Source organism: Jatropha curcas, chromosome 6 (assembly GCF_041381405.1).
Source record: "Jatropha curcas cultivar XTBG-Jc1 chromosome 6, XTBG_Jcur_1.0, whole genome shotgun sequence".
Taxonomy (NCBI): domain Eukaryota; kingdom Viridiplantae; phylum Streptophyta; class Magnoliopsida; order Malpighiales; family Euphorbiaceae; genus Jatropha; species Jatropha curcas.
The window spans coordinates 19,599,403-19,615,602 of NC_143156.1; the positions used below are offsets into that span (position 1 = coordinate 19,599,403).

The 16,200-nt window shown below is 29.4% G+C and overlaps 1 protein-coding gene across 2 annotated transcripts; it reads left to right on the forward strand.

Annotated features, from left to right (window-relative positions):
• Positions 1 to 10,079: 10,079 nt before the first annotated feature.
• Positions 10,080 to 15,914, forward strand: VAMP727 (vesicle-associated membrane protein 727). Of its 2 annotated transcripts, none has more exons than XM_012210353.4 (6): positions 10,080 to 10,229; positions 10,790 to 11,128; positions 11,217 to 11,412; positions 11,494 to 11,614; positions 15,411 to 15,473; positions 15,562 to 15,914. In XM_012210353.4, the coding sequence occupies exons 2-6, from the start codon at positions 10,939 to 10,941 to the stop codon at positions 15,703 to 15,705; spliced, it is 714 nt and encodes a 237-aa protein (XP_012065743.1). In that variant the 5' UTR covers positions 10,080 to 10,229; positions 10,790 to 10,938; the 3' UTR covers positions 15,706 to 15,914. The 2 variants fall into 2 exon arrangements, with proteins under 2 accessions (XP_012065743.1, XP_012065744.1); XM_012210354.4 differs by lacking the exon at positions 10,080 to 10,229 and adding an exon at positions 10,381 to 10,514.
• Positions 15,915 to 16,200: the final 286 nt, after the last annotated feature.

Sequence of the window (16,200 nt, forward strand, 5' to 3'; positions counted from 1 at the left end):
GCTTTTTTTTATGTAAATTGGTATTTCTTATGTTAGTTTTGCTTACAAAATAAATAAAAATGCTTTCTTATTTAAGGCTAATTTTTGTCGATTTTTATATTTCTGCCCTAAGGATTAGAAAATTTTCACTGAATGCAATTTTCTGAATGTCTTCTATCCAATAGAAAGATATTTGATTATGAATATAAATGAGTGATTAAAAAAAGTTTCTATTTTTCTGCAGTGTGTGTCATGTTGGAATTTTCCTTTTCTAGTATTTGCTATCCAAGAAAAAGTATTTTAATTTTGAATTTATGTGTATTTGTTGTAAAAAATAAAAGAAAACATTATCTTTTTGCTTTCTGGTTTTGTTTTATATGATTTGATTTGCAGCCTCTAAATTTACTACTGATACTATTAATTGTTATCAGTTTAATGTTGATAAAAAAATAATAATGACATAATAATAATAATAATTAAACAAAATATCATAAATCGAATAAGGTTTTTTATAATATTTTCCTATGAAAATTTAGTAAATTAACATAACCAATTAAAATTAAATTACCTTTATTTTTTCACCAATAAAATTAAAGTCCTTAATGATATTTTTATCAATCCATAAATTTAATTAATTAAAATGTTAAATAGAATATATGAAATAAGATACATTTATTTTATATGCTTAAATTAATTCTTTTTATTCTTTAATATTTTTCCTTTATGAATCTAAAACGTACAAAACACTATTGCAATGTTAAAACTAAATAATAATAATAATTAGGTCCTCTAATTCAAAAATATGTAAAAACTTGAGGGAAAAAAAAAAGTTACAACCATGTATATTTATAAGAAACTAATAAAACTTATATTTATTACTAAACTATAAAATTTAATTAGAATATTAGGAATAAAATACTTAATACAGAAGTTATGAATTTAATAAAGTGGTAAAAGCTAACATGTCTCAAATATATATTTAGAAAAATATTTAACCTTCAACTGATCTAATAATAAATCACATAGTAAAAATAAGACACTTTCAATATAAACTAAACTTCAAAAATAAAAAAGTACTATTAATTAAAACTATCATAGGAGTGATAAATTCATTGAAGCCAAAATCTCCTTATTTAGTCTCTATAAATGCACAAATTTTTAAAAAATTAATATAAATAAACACATTAATAGAATTATTCCAAACAATTAAAATTCTCTCGATGTACCTATAGTTGAACCTAATTCTGAATTTTTTCACTAACAATAACAAATTTATAATGTGAAAAATTGAAGAAGAAAATCAATTAATAAAATAAAATAAAACAAATCAAAAATTGTGAATCATTAGAATTCCAAGAGATGAAATATTTTTAGAAAATCAAACTATCATTTTACTGGAACTCTTGTACTCTCTGATCATCTGGAGGTAACATTTGTTTTCTCTCAACATTTACTTTCTCTCAATTAGCTCTAAAAGACCTATTTATAGTGAGACTTTAGGTTAATTAGATTAATATTAGGATTCCTAATTGATTTAATATTCCTATATATTTAGTTGATATTTAATATTTCTTAATGATTTTCTTTAAAATAAATAATTTATAATCAGCTAATAACTTTTTTTCTGTTTCTTGTATAATTTAACAATTAGGATCAATATAAATGAATTAAAAGATTTTTATTTTTTATTTTTTCGTTTTCTAGTGTACTAATACGTGTAGGTAGTCTATTTAAACATCTAAAAAATATTTTATATTATTATATCTTAATTTTAATTTTTTAGTCAATAAAATTAAAAATTTTCTAATTAGAATAGGACTAAATTATACTTGATGATATTTTAAATATAATATATAAAATAATAAATTAAAAGTTTTCTAATTAGAATGGGACAAAATCAACCAATAAATAACAATAAAATTAAAATTTCTTAGTTGAAATAGAACTAAATTATTCTTAATTATATTTTTAATCAACTAATAAAATTAAAAGTCCATGCGAGCGTTTTGGAAATCCAATGTTCTCCATTCGTATTTTTATATATATTATAAATATGCAATGTGCTTATATGGAAATATTTCATTATATAGTCAAGTCATTTTAACATTGTTTTCAGCCTCTGAAATTACTTGTGAGCCCGATCATATATACTATAGATATGCAATGTACTTATATAGAAATATTTCCTTATATAGCTAAGCCATTTTAACATTGTTTTCGGTCTTTAAAATTACTTGTGAGTCCATTCTGCATAGGATAAAACTTGTCTATATACTTGTTACTGTTAAAGAGTTATCCTGGGCTCGTCTGGACCTTGAAAACGGATCGTGATACTTACCTTGCACATATCGGCAGAGTAGATAGCACATCTATGACAAGGCTTGAAATTGGTTGTAATATCCGCTAATAGCATATGCAGTAATGCGCTAATTAAATTCGGTTAGTGTCCATTTTCGTTGAATTGTTTACTGCAATAACAAAAAATTTTCAAGTGGGAGAATAAGAAAATGTCATGATACGTTTTATTGGGCAGGACTAGCGCAAAGATTTAGATAGGCTTATTAAAGTCGTGGAAACAAGCCTAAGCGGGTATTCCATTATGTAAACTCGATCACAATCAAAGGCTTTAGGCCCGCTTTATGATAACTCACATAATATTGACGTTAACATATTATGGCTCACTAGTTTTATATTATATTTACTAACAAATCCATAAATCAATTTCTATTTAATACAAAATGAGTACAAAATTTGTTGAAGATTTATTATACAATTCATACTTTTATAATTTCAAAATTTTATGAAGGATTTATACATTGGAAAAATTATTATTTCGTCTCGAGATATGACCAAATTATTTTAGTCTTATTATTTGGTTGAATATCCAGCGTGTTTTTTGAGATTCGATTTTGCCATCCTAAATAATCCTTCCGTTTAAATTTTTAGGGATCTTTATCAGTTTTAATCGATCGAAAAAGTAAGACAGAGAGAGGTGATGGAGGGTTTTTGAACTGATAAAATTTCTCCTACCGTCTTTTCTCTCCCCCCCCCCCCCCCCCCTTTTTTTTTGTCTTTTATGTTTTAGTAATTTCTATGGTAGCCAAGAGCCCTTATTTTCGTTATTAGTAGCAAAAAAAAAAAGCCATGCACATTTTCATTATTTGGGTCCAAAACTCAAGTCGTCTACTTGACTCACTCGACATGCAGGGGCAACACTAAAACTATTATAGTGGAGTCAATTGTTAAAAATACATATTTATAATATAGGACTAAATTGATGAAATTAAACTAAAAAGTACACACATTATGTGAAAATTTTTCAAATTTTTCAATCCAATTGATTGAAAAAAAAAATCATATTTACTAAATGACACCATTAAAAAATATCTCTAGTCCCACCTTTGTCGGTGCTTGTTGTATCTCATTCGCCACTTGTCGTGAAGTCCTCAATAGAGAGTGAGAAAGGAGATGCTCGATTTAAGAGAGTAAAGTTGGTCATGAGGATGAATAGGAGTGAGCAAGTTAACTCGGAGAATGAAGATTTTGATGAACTAGCCAAACTCCTACAATGCCAAAATCATTCCCTAACCTGAAGAGGGTATCCATTCATGAGACAACCTTATCCAAAAGGCCCTTACATCATAAGACATCCACCATCCTTAAAAGCCATGCATCATAATGCACCCATTATTATTCAAAACTCTTACATAGTAAGTACCTATCATGTTAAAATCGACCTACCCTACTTCTCTTAATTTCCGTAAATGTACCGATGACTCTTGACAATGTTGAAATAGAATCTATGATTATTGGTCTCCTTATTGAATAAGAGGAATCCTTTAAAACCACCTTGGCTCTTGCCCTTAGCAAACAACAACTGTCCATCCTCGAAGAAGTTAAGGGTATGATCCAACAAGTTGTTGCCACTCATCTCCCCGCTTCCTTGACTAAAGGAAAGTCTCCAATCCTTCACCTTGAAAATATAATGAATCCAGCCCAAGAACCACACTCATGATCTACGATTCTCCTTCAAAAGTGAAAATACTATTCCAAAATCGAACCCAGCTACTCTTGCTCAAAATCACTTCCTATGACCTTTATTGATTTGGGCATGCCTCTAAGCATGGTATTCGAAAAGCCTTTAAGGTAGTCTTATTAAGCCTTTGAATCCAAATCCCTTTCCATTAGGTTGTAACACTATTGAATTTTGTCAATTCCACTAAAGAAGTGGTTATACCGCGGATTCCTATACTACCATAAGACAAGATCTTATAGACAACCAACTTATCCTTCCATTCTCCTTTTATAAGAGTCAAACGAAGCTTAGCAGCGAGACAACAAGGAAAAAAATGGCCTCCAACAAAGTATGATCAACGATTAGCCCATACATAATGATTCCACTAGGATTGTGCTCCAAATAGATCACTGTAAAACAAAGAATTAAAGAAGCTATATTACAAATTTAAAAACAAAGAATTAAAAAAGTTGTATTACAAATTTAGTAACTAATTATAAAGCAAGCCTTACCCAACGCTTGTCACTTATTGTAAATTGCTACACTAGAGACTACAATGTCTATCGGCATGGTTCCAGACTTTACGAATTGCAGATCTGAATGTGGGCTTAAAATTCACCCCATGAGAGGATGAATCAAATTCTCTTAGGTTTGGGTATTAGTTGACTAGGGGCTATGGGTTCAAGATTGCAGCATGTGTTTACATGCGATCATGAAATTTTCAGGAACAATCTCTTAGGCTGAATGCATTGTCAGTACTGCCTTGCCCAAGCAACAAAGTTCCAGCTAACTGAATCAACATAGACACCTGCCAAAAATCAAATTAATTCTTTAATATGAAACCCTTTAATGCTCTAACTCTAAGAGACTACAAATTTACAAATGCACTTACCAGAAAATCAGTACAATATAGAAAAAGGATACAACATTTGTCCTCTGTCCTTATGGATAGAAATAGGCTTAAAAATAGGATAATAGCCACACTAATTATATGAAAAAGAAGAAACAGTTGAAAACGATGGCTGATTTTTGACAACCGATAAAAAACAAGGTGATTATGAGCTTCATAAAAACATCTTAGATCAGCATCAGGTTTTGCCCAGTGTAATGAAGTACTCATAGTGCACAATTTGCAAGTTCCAAATCAAAGTAAATAAAGAGTTTGCAGAGAAAATAACACTATGCTTACATAAAGTAATAGTACAAATATAAAAGAAAAGATCAACCATATTGGAGATCAAATGAACTCCATTACAATTTTTATAACCCCACAAAATATCCACATGACTAAGTCATGATACATATAGTCCTGGACAAAAAAACATGAGTGAGCATGGATAGTCTTTTACGAATGACTAAAAAAGGAAAACGTGCTTGATTTATTTTAATTTATTAAATCGGGTTTCTCTTATTAGACTAGTTTTAGCGTCCCTAGATAAGCAAACTTAAAAAGAGTTTTTGTAAAAACAACTCTTATTTTGGTAAAAACTTTATTTTTAGAGTCGCCACCCTCTAAAGAAGAAATCCACAGAATAGTCATTTCTTCGGATGACTAATTCAGTTTTTAATCAAACACTAGGTAAGGGAATTAGGTACGGTCACAGGAAGGGGTTAGGCACCCTGACTGCCAGGTTAGAAACCGCGCTTCTTTATTGTCCATTCATTCGCAACTTTAATAACACCATAACTTTAATTGAGGTGTATAACATATTTTGATGCATTTTAAATATGGCAACCATGCACATCATCAATCAAATATAACAAAGTAAAATAAAACTAACCAAAGAAATGGGAAAAGGAGAATAGAGTTACAAACCACAACCTATTGACCATCTACCCTTTAACCCATTCCAACCTATTAAGATTACGAATATGCAATTTATGGAATCCATTATAGACCCTTACATCAAGTTTAATAAAAAGCATTAAATCAATTATAAAGAATAAAGTAATAATCATGACATAACTATAATCGAGCATTCACAGGCCACGAAACATGAAATAACTTCAAAGAATCATAATAAAAGATAACAATACTAATGAACAATGGTTAGCACATTAAATCACAATGCAATAATGAAAAAGCATAAAATAAATAACTTGAAATTTAAATGACAGAATCTAAATGAACTGGAAAGTAAATAACAGAATAGTAATTCTTTATTTTTTAACATAGAATAGGATTTGAGTTCAAGAATTTGTTGTTCATCACGAATGATGAACAACTATGACCATTACTATCCTTTTTCAATTTCTTATTTGTTCATCTAGGCCAAAAATTGGTTCTGTATGCATTTTAAGCAAAAGTGCTTGATGCTCGACTCAATTGAATCCTAGAATCATGACAAGTTATGTGGAAATATTTGTTCAGGGGCCTCAAGTGAAGACATGTGCGCCACTACGTGTGGCGTGTAAGAGTCTTGCCCAAAGTAGAGACCTAAAAAAAAAAAAAGAATATTTTCCCTTTGTTTGGCTAACCACAGTGGCGTGCGCCACATGTAGTGGCATGCGCCATTCCGATTCAGGACACACCCCTTGGGTCATCACATGGCTATCCTCACAACGAATGAAAAGGAGGCATTTTTTAACGCTTAGAAATGAAAAAGACGAAGAAGGGTTAGAACTCTCAGAGTTTACTTGGTTATGGAGAGAATACAAAGTCTTTTGAAAAAATGAACCAAGAAACTCAAATGTTCTAATACTTGTTCATTAATTCGAGTTTTTATTTAAATGAGAAATCATCTTTCAATGGCAGATTGACAGAATAGTTTCAGTTTACACTATAATTTTCTATTTTTCTTGTAAAGAACAATTGATATGATTGTATTTTCAAGTTTGAAAAGGCTTTTCATATATTAGTAACTAGGTGGTCCTTCGCACTTGGCGCGGCTGTTTAGTATTTATGTATGAAAAGCAGAACAAACTTTTAAGCAAAAACAATTAACTAAGAACTAAAAATCATAAACAAACAATCCAAAAACAAAAAGATAACAAAGATAAAGAAATATAAACATTCACCATTATGTTGTTGTTTCCAAGTTATATCAGCCAAAGTTATGAAAAAAATAGCATAGAGTTTAATGAACAAAATAGCACAAATAGAGAACTTTGTACATGTTACATCTCATCACAATAAAATTATTACATGTTTGCATTTATTCTCTAAAATAAAATTATATTTCTTTCATATTACTTTTTCTACACAGAATAAAATAAGAGTAATATTTGAAAAATAACAATATTACAACATATGAAAATAGTAGGGTACAAATTAAAATTCGATATCAAAGAGAAAATAATATCTTTCTTTTCCTAATTTACATATACAAAAGAATGTAATTTGATAGAAAAAGATAGACAAATAAATTTTTATCGAAAATAAAAGCACGATTTATAAGATTAGGATTGCATAAAATATTATAGTTGTGGTATTTTTAAACTAAAATTGAGTTATGAGAATTAAAATACACCATCTTTGCATCTTTGTCAGTAGAAGAATAAACCACTTCTCCAATACTATCTGATTTCATAGAAAAAATAACCACATATCTTTCAATATAATATCATTGATTTTGAAAATCAATTTTTGCAAAACCTCTTCTGAAATGAACATTATATATATATATATATATATATATAATATTTTGCAAAGTAAGCACCATTATACATTGTAAGAATAACTAGAGAGAGGAAGATTAAAAATTAGAATTAAAGAATGAGAAAAAAATTAAGTAAAATTTAATTAAAGGGGAGATGATTGGTTGCATGTTACAAAATTATAGAATCTCATATATCACACAAAAGTCATAAATTTCCACCCAACAACAATAAATTTTGTTTAATTCATGTATAATTATCATTAAAGAAGAAGAGATAAATTGGAGAGGGAGCCGTATTTTCTATTTAAAAGTTATAAATTTTCTCAAATAAGTAAAAAGCAAATACTAATGTTTGAGAGTTTCACTCGTCTAAGGAAGAGTCATGTCAACAATCAAAGAAAGCCAATGATTCTCCATATTATATATATAATGATTTTGAAATTGAAATTTGAAATTTCCATTGTTAAAATTTCTATTTTTATACTATCCAATTTAGATTGGTATTAGGCTGAAATTAAATTGAAAAGTTTGATTAAATTAACTCAAATATTTTCAGTTTTGAATTATAACCAAGTAGGGAGGACTTTCCAGGGGTTCCTTTAAAATCTAGATAACCTCATGTTATTTGGTTCACTTTGCTTCTCTTTTTAGCAATTCTTGTGTCTTAATCTTTTTCTATACAGACAAAAAATATTCAATTCATTAATAAAAATTTATATGATAATTTCAAGAATTGTTAGAAAAAATTTCACTTTGCTTAGAAAAACTTCAACTTATATTTTTTGGTGAATTTTAATAGCTCTAGATTAGAATATATCACTTTACTACTACTAAATGGTTGGGTCAACGGTAATAAATTGTATTGCACTAAAATACTACACTAACAAAGAAAAACTATAGAAATTTTAATTTACAGTATGCGTTATTATGGTAAATAATCGACTATAATGGATATTGTATGAATTTTACTTGATTTATAAATATAATATGAATTTACAGTTAATGGTTTTAATCATTATATTATATATTCTTTATCTTATGGTAAAAAAAAAATAGATTTTATTACAATACTTAATTGGCTCCATGATAGTATTTATCTATCTATATCTATATCATGTATCTATCTATCTAAATATATGATAATGTGAACTCAGTTGATGATTTTGATATTTTTAAAATTTTTAAAAGTTTTATTTAATTTTCTAATTTGAAGAAATCAAATTATAAAAACTTTTCATTTTCTTTATTAAATAGTTAATAACCATATAATAAAAACTTATTAGGTTTTTCAATAACTGATAATCATACAATAGATTGATTGTAATATTTTGTTATTTTATAATTTAATTATTCTATATTTTTTTAATCTTAATTTCCTTTTGAGTACTATATAAGTGAGTACTATATCTATTAAATTTATCATGTAAATTTTTACTTACTTTTTAATATTTAATATATTTTTAGATAGTGATAAATATTAATACCTTGAGCAAAAAACAACTATAATTAAAGATTTATAAAATTTTTTCTTTTTCCATTTAGATAATTTTATGATTTGAGTGATTGTTTTAATTTGTAAAAGCAATATTTATGTTTTGTTGCTTTTAGTTTAACTAAGAAGATGAATTTATTGTTTTTAATTTATTAGTCTAGAATTCTTTTATTATTTTTAAATTTATAAAAAAAGTTAGATGAGTAATTTTTGTTATCATAATTAAAAAACAGGAAAAAGGTGAATAACAAATATTATCTTTTCATCATATTAATTATTCATTTTTGCAATAAAATTTAAGTCGCATCAATTATTCGTAAGTATTAACCCGTACAACGTTCAAACATGACCAGTTATATTATATCATTATGATAAATTTAAAATTATATCGAATTTATGATAGTTAACCCATGTATTTAAAATGACAATGATATTTAAATATTTTTTAATTTTAGTTTTACTAAAAAATTGCACATAAAAAAAAGTTTCAAATTAACACATGTATTTCAATAACTTACTATTTAAACATATAATATACTTATCTAAAGCATAAGAAGACGGCTACTCATTATTAATTGTTAACATTTTCAAATTTCATGATTAATTTTGATAAAATCTTATATAATTTGGACTTTAGACATTATAAAATTTGTTATTCAAGAGTATTTGACTATGACTGTACAAAAGTTCAGTGTGGACCAAAATTGAATTGGACAATTAAAAATGACTAAATCAAAATTTTCTAATACCAATTCAAATTGATTTAATAAAAAATTTGAGTCGCATAAAACTAGTTCAATTCATTTATTTTTTCAAAAAATAGGGATGAAATAGTAATTTGGTCAAAATTAGGAATTCATTAGTAATTTTTGCTTTTTTACTTAAAAAAAATATCCGCTTGAATTATTGAAAAATAATTTTTTTTTTTTTCAAAAATTAAAAGAATATTTCTTTGTAATAATTAAAAATTTAATTTCTTAAATATTAATTAAAGACCGGTGAATGCAATTTATTTGTTCTTAAAATCCACCTTAACGCCACCCCCATCTTCCACGTTACGGAAAAAAAAAACAGGTATTGTTCTTGCAGATAATCGTCAGCCTATCTCTCTTTCTTTCTCGTGTTCTTTGACGAACAAATTAAGGTATTTTTTTTTTCCCTTCAAATACTCAATTTTCAATTTTTGGTTTTCATTTATTAGATCAACGAAAAACAAAAATTACGTAATTTCGGAAATATACATCATCGTGCATTTCTTTCTGTTTTATTCCTGAGAAAATAAAAAATGACAGTATTATTTCTGATTCAAAGTTTCGTCTTCGCAATCTCGATTGAATCGAATAATTATGTTACTTATGCAGTTTTTCTTTTCTTTTCTTTTTTCTTTTTCTCTTCTTAGATTCTCACGGCAAGCAATAATAGAATTAGGGTTAGTTCTTTGTGACTACTTAGAATTGCTAAATTCTTGTTGCTATAGGTTATACCGTGCATCTACTAACTGATTGTATTGCTATAAATTATTCTTCTGTAGTTCTTTGATTGACTTATTTGACCATCTAGTAAGTGATATTTGTTTGATTAGATGTATATATTTTTTCCCCGGTAATTTATTTTGCTTTTCTTATGAATTTCGTGGTTAATCTATAAGCATTGGCTAAATTGTGCGCTGGGTCTGTGTTATTAATTCTTATTTTTGTTTGTTAGGAATTCAAATTCATAGCTGGACAAAGTTGGGAAATGCTGTTCTCTCATTTCATTTAGGTCAGCAATACATTGATTTGGTTAATATCACATTAAGGGTTGAGTTCATTTCTTTTGTGGATCTTGACCCTGATTGAAACTGCAATTGAGAGATGAGTCAGAAAGGTTTGATATATAGTTTTGTGGCAAAGGGTACGGTTGTATTAGCAGAACACACCCCATATTCAGGGAACTTCAGTACCATTGCCGTTCAATGTTTACAGAAGCTTCCTTCAAACAGCAGCAAATACACATACTCATGTGATGGATATACGTTTAACTTCCTGATCGACGGTGGATTTGGTATAATTTCTTCATGTTGGTTATTTATGCAAACATAGTGCTAGCTTATGCAAATTCATGCTTGACCATTCATTTTTTTGGCTTGCAGTTTTCCTTGTTGTTGCAGATGAAGCGACAGGGAGAAGTGTGCCTTTTGTTTTTCTTGAGCGGGTGAAGGATGATTTTAAACAGCGTTATGGTGCGAGTATTAAGAATGAGGCACACCCACTTGTGGATGAAGATGACGATGATGACTTGTTTGAAGACCGATTCAGTGTTGCCTATAATCTTGACAGAGAGTTTGGGTGAGTACATCCTTGGATGTGGCTATTGGATTTTCTTTTTGGCCCATGTTGAATTACTTTTGGTGTTCTACTACTTAATAGGCCGAGGCTTAAGGAACACATGCAATATTGTATGAACCACCCAGAAGAGATCAGCAAGTTATCCAAATTAAAGGCCCAGATAACTGAGGTCAAGGGCATTATGATGGACAATATTGAAAAGGTAATTTTCAATTTTTGAGACTTGGTGTGGAACAATTGATGTTAACATTTAAACATGAAATATCATGTTTTCTCATGAATGGATGCTATCCAGTATTCACCATGGTTTCTTTAGCATGAAGTGTTATTATTTATGTCTGTATGGCCTTTTGCTTTCTTTTGATGGTTTAGGGAGGAAGCTGTGAAATGTGAAGTTACTACCAATGATATTGTTGCTTATTCATGCAATCATTTGATTGATTTTGAACATCAGGGTTTATCCGTTGGGATAAATATTGGGAATAAGTGCATCTATCAAACAATTCTTGGTCGTTATATTGGGAAAAACTTTTCTAAAGCTTGTATGTTTTCTCAGTTAAGTTTTGAGTTGGACTTTGGGAGTTTTCATCGAATATACTGGTACCTTTAGTCCAATCTTAGACAAAGAGCAAGGAGGATATGAAGCACTCCAATGCACAAATAGATAGAATAGCAGCAAATAACATCTTTCTAGCCTGTATTTCCTTTAAAATTTTTGGCTTTGCGTAATACTATTAAGCAAGTTTTCTGGTCCATATGGTTGACATTGACTTTGTTGCAATGCGTTATTTGAAACTATGTTTCTTATGTAATTCAGGCTATTGTGGATCTTATTTTCTTTGATTATATGCTGTCCAAAGTGTTTATATGGCTTTATTTGGATTTTATTTTGTTAGATGAATTATCCCAAACAGGGAAGATGATTAATATATCACACCACTCAAGCTGTTCTTCTGATAGCAAATTAGGTAGAGTTTGTTGAGCTTGTGGATGATTGAGCCTTTGTTGAGTTGTGTGGGTTCTGCCATGCATTACTTGTGTTTTTTTTTTTTTTTTTGAGTGGGGTTGTGGGGCGGAGGGTTGGCTGAGAGAGGGAACTTCTATAATTGTAAATTTAGTAGCATGAATATTTTAGAATTTCTACAGAAGATAATTAAGAAGATAATGAACACAGTTAGGTGGAAGAATAATTGAGATTATTGTGGAGAATCTATTCAAATTAGCTATTACTTGTCCTGGTTAACTTTTCTGGTGCGATTAATAATGTCATTTCATTTTTTTTATGGGAATAGTTTGTGGAATTAAGATGCACTGAATATTATTTATAGGGTGTTCAACACCCTGTATTTGTTGTTTTATGTTTACTGTTGATGTTTTATATTCTCCATTTGAGTTGCATTTGGAGATCAGGGAGGCATCTTTCAATGTTAATATGGTACAATATTGTTACATTTCTCGTCTATATCTATTGTAATTGTTTCCATCTATTTCAAACGAGGGTTTTCTGAATTTAACCATATTGGTTCCTCTTAATACTTGATTGCATCTTTGTAGTTGCAATTTGAGAAATGTAACCATATTGTACCAAGAGATGACCCTGTAGTTGCTACTCTAGATGCAGAATTTCATTGATTAGCTTCAGCATTTGAATAATAGTAGATTTAAGTCTGATCAAAGAACCAAACTTGAGGTGTGCTCAATAAATTTTGAAAAGGCCTTAACTTTTAGGTTGCATGATATCTTTAAGACGGCTTTCAACATTGGAAAATTGATTATTTTTATCTTATAGGCAGTAAAGTTATCAACACCTGATCCCAGAGAAATAATTGTGAATTTTTACCTCTGTTTCATGCTTTCAAAGAGTGGATTGAGTTACTATCTTTTCATTTTTATATGAAATTTCCCATTTGGTACTTTTTGAAATTTAACGTATATTGCCATTTAGGGGTAAGTCAAACTGAGTCTCCTAGCATCATCTGGTTTTTATTGGTCAGATGAAAGCCTTTCAATAAACATTAGCAAAATTGTGGAGTAGATTAGTCAACAAAGCCCTGAGATGACAATGCAGGTATATGTCATGATATGATATTTAGTAATTAGTAAATGCAATCTAATGCTAGAGATATTCATTTTCTAGGAAATCTGTACTAGAAGCTATGTAATAAGGTTTATGCTCTATTAACTGTCGCTTTCTACTTGTTCATGATTCTCTTGCATAGACAATGAAGGAAAAGGAAATTAAGTCACTCAGCATGCCTTTTCATCAACTCCTGTTGTTACCTTCGTGAATTTCAGTTAGATTGAAGCTATGTTTTCAAATTGTCTTTTGAAGACATAATGAAGTTTCCAACATGAGTCATCTTTGAAGTTCTTGAGACTAAGGTTATTAGATAAGTTTGATTCTATATGTGGATTCCTTTGAAGATGGTCTGATCTTTAAGACAATTTCATGAAAAATTCTTGGTTGTTTTAGTTCATGAGTTGTTGAGGATAGATCAAAAGTTCCTTTTCCATAGTGCAAGTGCATGGATGTGCAGTTGTAAAACAGGAGAATTCATTATTAGGATCATTCAGTGAGTCTAACTAATATGCATCTATTAAATATACTCTTGGTCAATTATGGACTGAGGAAGGACTTTCTCAAATAACTGTGATAATGGACTAAGAAGAAAAATTATGTCGAGAAAGTCAGTTCCTAAGAATTCTTGTTATCTCCCTAAGAAACTTGAAGGAATCAGAATCTTGGAAGGTCTTAGATGTGAAAAGAAAACTCACTTGAGCCCCCATGTCAAAGTTCTCAAGAATCTTTCAATAAAACTTGCTAAAATGGTGATTCTAGTTCTTCTACTTGAATTAGACAATAGCAATGGTAAAAAAAGGCATGAACAGAAAATTACTGAATAAATATCAACTTCGTGTGTTCTACAGAGCTATACTTGTCAGTTTAAAGGTCAAAATAACATTGACATGCCCAAATCTGTAATAGTCTTTCAATTTTTTTCTATTTTAGCTACATTAAATTTGCAAAACCTTAAAGATACTGTTAACTTATATAGGACTGCATTAGTTAACCTCTCATTGATGGGGACACCAACTATCTAGTTATTAAGAAAAAAGTTGAAAATTATGCTGGGTTTGAAGTAGAACCAAGCAAAGAGAAGAAAACAAAGTAAATTCATTTGTAACTACGGCCTAACTGGTGTCAAGAGACTCATTAAAAATTAGGGCACTTGAAAACAGTGGCTAGGTGGAAATCAAAATTGTGTTTCATGTAAGAAAAAAATGCTCTCAATTAGAGAACACCTGGTTCACATCTTGCAATATTGGCTTCTTTTTCCTACTTCAAGTGGCCAGACTCTCTTGAAACGTTTTCATCAGTTGTATGGACTTATTATTAGTTGTTGATTTCTATTAATTTCTTTTGAGCATTTCTTCAAATACAATAAAGTTTCAGTGTAAAACCTCTGCAAATAATTGAACTCTAGGTAAATGAATTCCTAATGGACATTGGATTCCATATGTGATAGCAGAAAATAGGATTATATACGCCTCCATTGACAAGGACTATAATCAAACAAACAGTTTCTTGGAAGAATAACATTCAAATAGTGCTTTGGGAAACATCATGTAACAATTTGACAAATAGTTGTGGAATTGAACAGCTGTAATTGAAACAATGATTCTGATGTGAATTGAACAGCTGCACTATTTACAGATTTCCATTACTCTCTTTAATCAAGCTGCCATGCCAAGTGCTTAAGGCTTTCTTGATGTTAATGAATTCCATCAATTTTTGTAGAATTAGTTTGTAATTATGTTTTCATTTTGCTATTTAGTGAAATGTTCATGGTACTGCCATAAATTCAGTTTTTTTAAAAAATCTACATAACTAGACCAAACTATATCATTTATATTCTGCGTTTCAAAATTTCTTTACCCCAAATTTCTGTGAGTAAAAGATTTTGTTGCTGTAAGGGGACTAATCCCATAAATTGCAGGTTTTGGATCGTGGGGAGAGGATTGAACTTCTGGTAGATAAAACAGAGAACCTGCAGTTTCAGGTAACTACTGTTCCTTGATTGATCAAATTTTGAAAGACTTAAGGGGCGGCTTGTAACAATAGACTTTGTCATCGATTTTTTGTTCCAGGCTGACAGCTTCCAGCGGCAGGGAAGACAACTCCGACGGAAAATGTGGCTGCAGAATCTCCAAATGAAGTTGATGATAGGAGGAGCAATACTTGTCCTGATTGTCATACTTTGGCTTCTTGTCTGTCGAGGTTTCAAATGTTAGACAGCAGCAAGATGGCGAATGCAGTAGCATTTACTTTGTTTGTCCAGTCTTTTTGTGTACAAAGTTATCGGTTTTCGAATATGTACAATGGTGCTGAATATGATATCTAGCTTTTCACAACTCATTTCTGTAATTACACCATTTGTATTTCTGGATGTTCTGTTCGTTAACATCATTTCTTAATGTAGAGGATGTGGCTTTAACGAGTAGGAGATATCATGCTATGCGCTTTTTAGTACCGATTTGGCGTCTCAACGTTTCATAGTTAGCAGATTATAAATATGGGTACTATAACACTAGTAGATTATGAACATAGATTGAATTAAAAAAAAAAATTATATCATATTTCATCGGGTCATAATTGTAAATTTGATGTTTAGATGGGTAAATTTAATGTATGGACTTTTTAAAATTTTTTATTTTAGTATTTGAATGGAAAGTGTGAATGTTTTACAATCAAGTGTTCAAACAAAATTTTTTAATCAAATTAGTGCT

Coding starts and splice junctions, on each gene's coding strand:
- VAMP727 (XM_012210353.4), top strand. CDS start 10,939: ATGAGTCAGAAAGGTTTGATATATAGTTTTGTGGCAAAGGGTACGGTT. Junction 11,129..11,216: donor CCTGATCGACGGTGGATTTG/GTATAATTTCTT, acceptor TTTGGCTTGCAG/TTTTCCTTGTTGTTGCAGAT. Junction 15,474..15,561: donor CAGAGAACCTGCAGTTTCAG/GTAACTACTGTT, acceptor TTTTTGTTCCAG/GCTGACAGCTTCCAGCGGCA.